This window comes from Zosterops lateralis, assembly GCF_965231275.1.
Source record: "Zosterops lateralis genome assembly, chromosome: 1".
NCBI classification, from domain to species: Eukaryota; Metazoa; Chordata; class Aves; order Passeriformes; family Zosteropidae; genus Zosterops; species Zosterops lateralis.
In genome coordinates this window covers 31,848,943-31,859,877 of record NC_139762.1, presented here as the reverse complement: position 1 = coordinate 31,859,877, position 10,935 = coordinate 31,848,943, and the positions used below count along the sequence as shown (strand labels likewise).

The following is a 10,935-nucleotide window of genomic DNA, read 5'->3' as shown; positions in this document are numbered from 1 at the left end:
AGACAGACTTGAAGTGGCCCACGATGTTCATTACAGGTGCTCCTATTTCTGGGGGAATTAGAATGTCTCCATGATAACTTGATGCTTGGATGAGATCCAGCAGTTAGATAATATGAGCCCATTTATAGTATCCATATAATTTTCCCTAATTGATGGAGTCGACCAATTCTTTCTGCAAATGAGACCTGGGGAACTCAGGCTAAGGTGACTTTGTCCTCATCTCCATACACTTCACCTGTCTCTAGAATACCAAAGGCTTTCCCAGCAGTTTCAGCCAGCAAAGCACAGATTCCTCTGGTCTTTATTAGCTTCGACCTTGATTTCACCAGCCTCCTCCTTTCTGGTTTTGTTGCAAGGCACTCGAAAAAGTACTGATCATTTAATTCATTTTATACATTTTGTTAGGCCTCCCTCAGCTTCACGCAGACCTAAAATCTTCTAACGTAAACTCTATCACAGTCCAGTGTTCACTGCCTATTTAACATCATAATGAATTGAGATATTGGAGGACTCCTTGACTCTTCCAGTGATATCATATTCAATCACATTTGCTATGGTTTCATTTGAATACTATGCCATTCTTCTAGCATCAAAATAACCAGTATTCAACTAGCTTTGCTTAAATATTCCATTTTTGTATTAATTCATCAGGGGTGTCCGTAGTGCCTTCCTCTTTAACACTGATTGAGCAAGGGTCAAGATGAGATGCTGTCTAAACTCTCTGTTCCCTTGTGAGCTGGCCTCATCTTCACACATATATTCTGTCCTGATCCTGTCAGGCCTGTCAGGAATCTAAGCTGTGAGTCCAACAGGACAGGAACTGCCCTGTGTTTTGAGGTAGTAAGGTCCTGATCCATGGACATTAGTACATTTTAAGTTTAGTGAGAAGATCAGAGAGCTGCAATGTCAATAATTAGGAAGAGATTGCATTAGTGTCCAACAGATCCCATCTGTCTCTGCTACTCAGGCCAGCATTTGAAAATGACAGCAACTGTCAAACTATTAATGAATCAGTTAAGGGAGAGAAGTTTTGGGGTTTTTTCCATTCTACAGGAAAAGTGTAAACTTGTTTTTTCAGTCGCATATCTAACTTTTTGTGCTTTCCAAAGTAGACAGTACCTTTCAGGATCTTGTTTAATGAGTCATATTTGATGGAGAGTACCTACATATGTCTGCACCTCAGGGTCACCATTTACTTCCAGTGAATTTTTCAGCAAAGTACAGGTCACTGTTAAAATCTATAGCATCTCAATTAATAATTCCAAGTTATCAGAGTGGCTATATTTTCTTGTGTGATATTGTGGACAGTTATTAGCACAGGCACACAGCACACAAGGTGATAAAAGGGCTGGGCAGAAAAGGATATAGATACTTTTCTGATAGGGCTAATAGATCAGAAAAGTTGTTGTGGTTTGAGTTTTAAACACAAACCCTACATGAGCTTCAAGAATAATTTTATAGATATTTCTGAATAATATTTTTGGAAATAGCTGCACATTGGTTTGAAATGGTAGCCATCAGTTCTAAGCAACTCTAAGCACCTTGTGAGCAAATTCTTAATTGATAAACAAATGAAATAAAAAGATAGGATAAGAGAGGGGTGAAGGAAGGTAGGAGTCATAAAGCAAACTATATTCATATTTAAAATAAATCTAGAACATACTTTGGATCATCTAATCTGGTCTAAGACAATTTTGGAGTTACAAAGCAGCGTCTCATGAGCATTAATTCTGCCTCTCTGACATTCTTGCTTTGTCTAGACACTGAAAATCTGTGTCTTGCAGCACTGGATATTCGTTACACTTTGCCTCAACTCCATACTTTCCCCACATTGACAAAACCCCCCCAAATTTAGAAGTGGTACATAATCGTGCTACCACAGTTCATTAGTTTAGTTTAGTTCATGAGTTTATTCTATATAATCTAAAATATTTAATATAAGAGAAAAATCAATATTTTAGCAAAAAATAAGGAGGAATAGAAAAGGATACAAAGCAGAAAAAAACCCTCATCTTTACGAGAGGATTCACCTTGGTAACAAGTCTTCATTTTCCGCTAGGATCTCCCAGTCCTGTCATAGCTCTGTCTTTATTGTTTCTTTTAAGAAGCATTAATATTTTATGGTTTATGTTATATTACTTTGTGATACATTATTAGCTAGAAAAGCTTGTCCCTTTACGTTTTTGCAATATAAACCTCTTCCAGCTCTGTTTCTCTTTGTAGCTTATATCCTGCAAAAATCTGCAACTCCAGAGGTGAGCAAGAGCTTCTTTCTGAAGATACCTTGGTGAAGGGAAGGTCTGTCCTCTACTAAATGCCAGTTTCTGACAGGACAGTAAATCCATGTGAAGTTTGACATAGAGGTGATGAGTTAATATTTTCCCATTATTTTATTTCACTATCCGAAGTAGTTGTATTTTCATGATAATTTTGAGTTCTATAGTGACACATATTTCCTGGCACTTGTCCTTAAGTTATACCTCCATGTCTTAAAATGCAATACTAGTCACCTCAGCTAAAAGGAGCCCAAATAAGTCATGGTGCTTTGTGGGTTAGTCATAAATACAAGTCTTTCTTCCACCGAGTGTTTTTATATAGCACTTAACATTTACAGGTTTTCAACTTACTTTTGGATGCTCCCTAAACAGCATCTCTTTCAACAGATGTTTTTCAGTTCCTCATTGTTTTATTGGACCGTATTGGTTACAAATGAGCAGATCTCCTTGCTCACTAAGGAACCTCTTAGCCCTAGTAGGGATGGAGGCAGTGCCCGTGTTGTTCGCTATTTGCCCAGCCTCGGGCAGGCTGCGGGAGCAGCCGCGGTGTCTCCTGTGGCGGTGGTGAGGGCGCCACGGGACGGGGAGAGGTTGGTTGTGGCTCCGGAGGAGGGGATGGGGCCATGTCCCCCTCCGATACCTGCGGTGCTGCCTCTGGCTCGGCCGCCCCTCTCCGGAGCTGTCCAGCGTACCTGAGCCCCGCGCACCTTCCGGAGCCCGCGCAGCCCGCCCGCCCTGCCGGGAGTGACTCTCCCACTGCACCTTTCCCGGGAAAGGGGGTGCGCGGTTCGCCCGCTGAGCTGTCAGGGACGGCAAATCCCGGTACGCGGGGAAATGTTTGCGGTGCTGTAGGCAAACAGGAAGTATTTTCGAGGAGAGGGATCCTTGGGCCGCCCCCATTCACCTCCTTTGATCTCGTGGGTTTTGAAATCCCCTTGGAAATTAGAGACTAATTAGCCCCAAAGCGAGAGTGACAACAATGCGTGACAAAGGAGAAGATTACGTTTGAAGAAGGCAGCTCAGGAGGGATGGGCAGTCACTCCCGAGAGAGTTGTGTGTACAAATTGTGTGCCAAAGAAAATCGATCGGATTCGACCTCGGTGTGTCTGACACTGTCAGGGACTGCCAGGGCCGAGCTGGTTATTTAGGGAGAGTCTACGGTGTGGGAGGGTGAAGACATAGCCCCTCTTCCAGGCTCCCAAGACAAAAGCAAGACGCTGGACAATCCCCAGCGCCTGTCCTCAAGGAAACCTCGATCAAAGAGAGGTATTCCGCGGTGCCGGGTGTGTGAGTGGGTGTGTTTATGTACATTTCCCGGTGTTTTGCGGGATATATCCAGCGTTATCAGTGCGTGGGCTCAAGGTGATTCCTCTGTGCTCTGCCGGTGACCGGGACGGCTCTACCAAGGGTGCTCTGAGTTAGGACCAGCTTATCCTCCTCTCACGGGCAGGAGGAAGGAGTTTCAAAGAGTGCTATGAGCTTGCCTGAACCGAAATGGGCTTTACGAAGCAGCCTTTTACTGGAAAGATATTTGAACTCTGATTGAAGGGGATTTAGAGGGAATGGAGAGACGATTCCAACAGTTACTACTGGGAATGCAATATCGGGTCCCCTACAATGCTTACTTAGGCTAATGGAGGTCCTGTCATTCAGTTCCCATTGCGCTGGGATACAGGGTAAACATTCCCCGGTGACCCTCTGCGTGCAGGTCCCCTCTTCAGGACATCATTAAAAGCGTACATGCATTTGCCTGACATCAGTTGTCAGCCTGGCTCCCAGGGTTCAGAGATCCCGACAGAAAGCAGGAAAACAAGCCCAGTGGAGACCCGGCTCTGCTGCTGGGGGCTTTAAGGAGGCTGAAAATCGTTTGGTTGCGGGTGTGTAAGAAGAGACAAAAGTGCTCAGCAGGTAAGAGCGGAGGGTTTTGCCAAGAAGGAACTGTCCTTGATCGCTGTGACAGGATTCACTCACCGGGGACTCCTCTCTCGGGAGCGTCCACGCGTCCCCGAGGGGATTGCCTGTCTCCTCTCATCAGCATCACGGCGAGAAATTTTACAGCCGCTCTTTCTAGTCCTGCTAATCCTGTTATCCGGGGGGTTATAAATATTAACGTCGCTGGGGCAGGGGATGGGGACCGAAATAAGCCCTCTCTGAAGTAAGATGTCAGCCAGCCTTTTCCCAGCCCGCCAGCGCCCGGGGCTGCTGGATGAGCTGCACGGCAGAGCCCCGCAAGTGCCCTGCCCGGAGGGGCTGCTGGGCACTTCGGTGCTGGAGTTCGTGGCCGACCTCTCCCTGGGCAACCCCCAGGGAGCCCCCGGGGCCGGGGCGAGCCTGGGGCTCTGCGAGGTCACCGCCGGGCCTCCCTTCGGGGACACAGTCCTGTCACTCCGGGAAGGGATGGCCCGGGGTTTGCCCCTGGCCGCTTTCGGAAATGGAGATCCCGAAGACGAAGAGGAAGAGGAAAGGATGAGCAGCGCTTCCCTCCTGGACAGACCTAGGAGAAAACGGGTCATCACCTACGCCCAGCGCCAGGCTGCCAACATACGGGAGAGGAAGAGGATGTTCAACCTCAACGAGGCGTTCGATCAGCTCAGGAAGAAGGTGCCCACCTTCGCCTACGAGAAGAGGCTCTCTCGGATAGAGACCTTGCGCCTGGCCATAGTGTACATCTCCTTCATGACTGAGCTCCTGGACGGATGCAGCAGACAGGAGGCGAGCTAGGGAGCGCCGGGCCCGGCGGGATGGGGCTGGGGCCGGGCATCCCCCGCGGCAGCGAGCAGGTGGCCTCGGCGCCTCCCGCCTGGAAAAACAGAGCCATGGATCCTGCCTCGGCTTCTCACACCGCAGCCAGGACCGTGGAGGTGTGGGAGTCAAAATCAAGAGTGTTTGGAGAAGCTTGCCCTGAGGTCAGGAGGAGTTGGGGAGAAGACGGATGGAGAGGCTCAGTGTGTTGCAGATTTGTTAATATTTATATTTTTTGTAAACGGAAGGGGCGTGGGGGGGAATGAAGTTTCGAGGCCTTTTGGTTTGTGTTATGTTGCCTGCTTGCTTTAATATCTTTCCAATTTGTTGCTTTGGAGAAAGACTGGGCCGGGGTAGTGGAGCCCTTCCAATGTGCGGAGCGGGTTTCCAGCGGGTTCGGTTCCTGCCCAGCCGCTTGCCAGGGAAATCTCGGCCCGTGCATTTTAACCCAGCGCTTTCTGCCTTTTAAAAAATAAACAACAACTCCCTTTTCTTTGAAATGCAGTCTGCCAAGTCCACGCCGTGTGTCACGGGGCCAGAGAAGCCGAACATCTGGACACAACCTCTTGTTGTCAGGATTTTCCTCCCGGGAGCGGCTCTGTCCCTGCCTGCGGGCGGTGCCGTGGCTCGCCCCGGGCGGGGGCTGCTCCAGGAGCGCCCGGGCCGGGCCGGCACAGCCCAGGTGAGGCGGGCCGGGATTCCCCGCAGCCCTCCCGGCACCGGCAGAGCCGGCCTGGGCAGCGCTCTGAGCCCTCCTGAGAGAGAAAACTTGTGAGTTTGTGGGCCTTGGTTTTGGGGACGTCAAGCGGAGACGTTTTCTCTCTCACGGCACATCCCCTTATAAACGCGCATACACAAGCGCACACACCTCCCACGTTTCATCTCTGCAAGGAATAAAAATAATGAAATACATTCTGAAAAGCCGGAGCGGGAGGAAAGGGGGAAGCTCGAGGCGGGCATATCCCAGGGATGGATATAGGGTCCCAGACAGTGATCTCTATCTACCGTTACCTACTGATGCCTTTCCAGGCATCTCTGAAAGGGGCGAGAAGCGGGGAGAGCGGCAGCGGCGGGGCACGGCCGTGCCCGGGCGGGGAGCGGGGCCCGAGGTCTCCTTCCTAGAAGATTCTCCGACCCATCTTGCTGTGCCTCTGCCCTCTCTTCCCGCTCCTCTTCCCCCTTCTCTCTGCTGCTGGCACCTTCTTTAGCTGCTGCTGGGAAAGACCTGGATTTCTCCCCCCGTTCGCAGCAGACCAGGAACCAGCCCGCTCAGAGCCCGGTCCTCTCGCATTGAACTGCCCGTTCAGGGCAGTGGTTCTGCTTCACTCCACAGGACAGCCTTTATCTCCAGTATAGAAAATTACTGTGAAATTAGTAAAATCAAGATTTACCCTGGATTCAGTCTAGTATAGCTAGGATCCGATGTCTCTCATTTCTTCTCTCATGTTTTGTCAGCTCTGGGGTGATTCTTCTTCTTTTTCTCATTCTATTCACTTGAATATTATCATGAGCGATCTAATATCTTGTATTAATGCTCTGATATTCTCTCTTTTCACTTGTTTCCTTGGTTTCTTTTTCTACTTGTTTTTGTTGACCTCCCTGACTCCACACATTGCATCTGCTCTCCATTTGTCAAAATGCTTTTTTTACAAGAGGCAGTTGGATAGTTAGCACAGCTGGATCCTTTCTAGGAACTGGGGGGTTTCACCTCCTCAGATGGTTTTGTGTTGTTTTGGGGTTTGTTTTCTTTTTTCTTTTTTTTTTTTTTCTTCCTAAAAATAAAACAAGGAAAGAAACTGCAAATGAACAACGTTCCAAAATCAGCAATTGTTCACATAACCCAATCTCATGTTAGTTACCATCATCTCAGACAAAATGATGAAGACAAATTCTTTAAAGATAATGAAATATGCAATTTAATATTTGCTTCTTACCACTATTTCTCTATGATCTCTCACAGTATGATTATATAACTTTTCATAATTTTTGTTGCTCATGTCATTGGATAAAATTAGAACTCTATAGCACATAAAGTCTTAAGTGAGGAGATCCATAATGTAAACATGTCTATAACAGATAATTCAAAAATTATTGGTTTTCTCTTCTTGGTTTAATGACAAAACATTGGAACTTGTTCAAGACACAAGTTTTTTCGTGCTTGTGTTAGAGACTAGAGAAAAGCAGAAAGTATATGTTACATTTTATTTTTAAATGCAAACAGATCTTGCTTTATGAATCCTGATTTCTAATGGATCACTGGAAATTTTATAATAGAAATTTTGCAGCAATACAAACAGTAGTAACATTCTTATATGAGCCACTGATGCTAAAAACATTAGAAATTCAAAATGCAGTTATGGTTTAAGCCAATTAACACAATATGTAAACAGCACAGAAAAAATACCAAGATGTATTTTAAGCTGCCCTTGGGCCTCACATTGATTTATATGACCTGAGAACCTGATGAAATGGGCATTTTTGTTTGTTTGTTTGTTTCATTGATTTTCCAAAACTGTTGAAGATTTGCAAAAAAAGCAGTCTAAATGTAAATTTTTCCAAGGAAGCCGTGTTGAAACTAAAGCATGTTGTTACACCCATGAAGAGCTCAGTGAAACAGCAAGATGCCATACTGACCCATCTCTTGGCCCCTGTGGATGTGTTGAAGTCCTGGAAGTTTAGCCTGGTAAGAATGTAAACCAATTATGAGAATGCTGCAGACAAGCTTCTTGCTGGAGTGCAATCCCATCTTGCTGAAATAACAAAACTGTGGGGTCCTTTCTCCCCTGGTCCTTGTCTCAGCCCAAGATAGCTGCATTCTAATCTGTAGAGTCAGTGCAGTGCAACAGCCTGTCAGGCTTGGGAAGACAGTGAAACCCCAACTGTAACAGAGAGCAGAAGTGCTGCTAACTTCAGCAAGGCTTGGATTTCACCCACTGGAGTGAAGGGCCTTCCCCTTGCTCAGAATCCCTGCTGCCACCGAGGCTGAGCCCAGCTCCACAGTTTCCCCAAAGCACAGTGCCATTATCGCCGCATTAAGAACAAAAACTGACAGTATCAATTACTTCTGGGAAAAGATAATAAGGGGCTTTTTAAAGCCTTAGAGCTGTTTGATCATAGCCCATTTTTAGACCCTGGTCTGAGGCTGGTTTGTTTGTGTTCTCTTTGGCCACTGAAGACTGACTTTTGGTAGAAATTTGAGTCCCCTTGAAGCTATCATGTTACAATTAGTATTCAGACATGTAAACCAAAAAAATAAGACTAAATGAAATCATATTTGAGGGACATTTTGTAGCTTTCGAAGAGAAGTATAAATAATCAAATGATTTTGCAATCTTTAGTTAGATTGATCTTGTTTTACAGCTGCTGAACCTGAAAGGAGGTTGAAGAAAACTAGTGCTGGAAACAGAACAAAATATTATGATAGCACTGCAAACTTCTGCATCCACTCTCTGACCAGCTACTACGGTCCCATGATTGGTGTTTATTATCGCATTTGTCAGCGTTTCCATTATAAACACTCGAGTGTGGAGAGTTTATAACTCAGCTATAAAAATTCCCTCTAGGATGAAACTTGATCAGTGAAGTCTTAGTCCAACGACACTTTTTTTTTTTTTTTTTTTTTTTTTTTTTTACAAACTTTAAAATAAATTAGTTTTTGAAGTCATGGAGGTAATAAGCAAAAGTAATGAAAAAGTGCCTATGATTTCTTTTTCAGATCTGTGATTCTTCTCAAAGATAATTTCTCTACGACCCTACTGGTCCTTTCAATAACTTGGACTTCTGGGTTTTGGTGGGTTTGGTTTTTTTTAATCAAAAATTGCTAAAATACCGAAGCTTAAAATGTGACTGTCGAATCCCTGTTTTCACAGGAATTTGTTGTTTTACTAGGCTTGAATGCTACTAATCTGCAACAATGACAGCCAAGCTTTTCCTAGTAATACAAGAGAATAGTTACAAGGATGGATAGGTGTGCTAGTTATGCTCTTTTTCTAGTAAAATAAATTGGTGTTTTTTCTAAAAATTTGATAAATATATAATCAGATTATTTGCTCTTCAACTCCCCTCCAAAAAAAATGCTTGTTTCAGATAGTGAGATGAACATTTGTCACAGCAATATATCCAGAATGAAACAATTGACAGAATAAAAATATTCAATTGCCTAGAATTTTAGCTTTTTAAGAAGTGCAGGTCAGATATTAATTTTTAAATTGTGTTTCATCCAAATTTTGCTTTTCCCCTTCTCCTAGTTTCAATGATTACCTTTTGTTTGGCTGGTACTGAAGTTTAAGCCTTTAAATTTTTTTATTACTCACTCTGCTGATCACCAGCTACACTCCAGTTCAGTGGTCCTTACATACTTGAAATTCCTATTTCTTTGAAGAAGTCAAGATAGGGAAGTAATTCTGTTATCTTTACTTTTGTAGTACAGTTTTCCACATTAATATATATTTATGAAGACTGTAACATATTCAAATTGTTTTGTGCATTATATTACCTTAGTGTGGCTTTTGCTGCTCTCAAAGGCTTCAGTGCCACAATAGGGACACAGGCCATGTCCTCCCTCACTGAGGGGTTCTGAATCATTCCCACAAAGAGTTGGTGCACTGCAGAAGGACAGGCTTCACTATTGTCACCCGTGACTTTATTCCAAACAAATAATCAGGCACACTGAGATTCTAGGCCTGTTTATGTTTGTGTCATACCTCTGCCATAATTTCAAAGAGAGAGATAAAGAATATCCTGTTGGTTTAACTGTCTCTCCTTAGCTCTGAAAGCAGAAGAAAAATGATAATTGTCCCTATGAGTTCCAGTTCCATCTTCTCTTGCTCCAAGCCTTACAGGGGATCAAGGACAAGTAGTATGTTTTATGATTTTCTACACAGCAAAGAGGAAATCTGTGAATGGAGAGTCTTCAACATAAACACATGCACTGAGAGAAGTTAATTCAGATGTTGATAGTCCTTTATATTTCTAGCATATTTACTTCCTATGCAGTCCTTAACCTTGTTAATGATTCCAACTTTTGAAACTAACAATTATCCGAGGGAAGAGCAGTAGCTGTAGACCAAAGGATACAGGAATAGATATACCACAGCAGCCACTATTACTGCTTGAAATTCTCAGGTTCGTGTGGGATAGATGATGTGTCTGATCTCACTAAAAGATAGTTTGGCAAAGGCTTTCAAAGCAACCAATGATTTATGATTGTTCATTATTTGTTGTGGCCAAGCTGAGATATCATATAAAGACTCTGATGTCACTGCTGAAACAAAAACTGTGACCTGAAGCCGTAGCCATTATTTTGGTGTTTGATGGTGAAATGGTGGTGTGCAGCTCCACCAGTCCTTTTTTCTTCAGCTGTGAGTAGTGTTCATATCCAGTGTTGTTGGGAAACTATATTACTCTTTACAGTGCCCTGGGTTTCCTACTCAAGCTCTCAGGGGCTTGGCAGGGCTGTTTCCATGTGGAAATGTGTGTAAAGAGGGCAGTGGGCCTTGTTCCCAGAGCCCTGCAGTGGAAGGGGCCATGCTCTCTCTAAGGGGTATTTCTGAGTAAAGTGACATGTGCACCCAAAAAATATACCAAGACACTAGAAATGTAAAGAAAAGTTTCATTAAATAGAAATCTTTGCAAGTGTAAGGGAAGATTCAATGAAGCCTTGGCACCCAGCTCCAACCCTAGACCTGATGGCTCTTTGTATTTGCCTTTTAACCCCGTACTGCTCTGCTCCCCTCCCTCCTGGCAAACAGAAGGCCCTTACACTTCACAGAATGTCTCCTTTGGAATACATTTATTTGGGAAAAGAATGTAAAACCTGATAGAGCTCGATCCAGCCACAGCTCAGCAGATTTCATGTTTCAAGTGTGCTATACTTTCTATTAAAGCTGGCGCCAGCGATCACTTTCTGCCATTCAGT

At 44.4% G+C, this 10,935-nt stretch overlaps 1 protein-coding gene across 1 annotated transcript; it reads left to right on the top strand.

Moving 5' to 3' along the window:
- Positions 1-4,436: 4,436 nt before the first annotated feature.
- FERD3L (Fer3 like bHLH transcription factor) lies at positions 4,437-4,997 on the top strand (the record flags this gene model as incomplete). Its single annotated transcript, XM_083879606.1, has 1 exon — positions 4,437-4,997. The coding sequence occupies one exon, from the start codon at positions 4,437-4,439 to the stop codon at positions 4,995-4,997; it is 561 nt and encodes a 186-aa protein (XP_083735732.1).
- Positions 4,998-10,935: the final 5,938 nt, after the last annotated feature.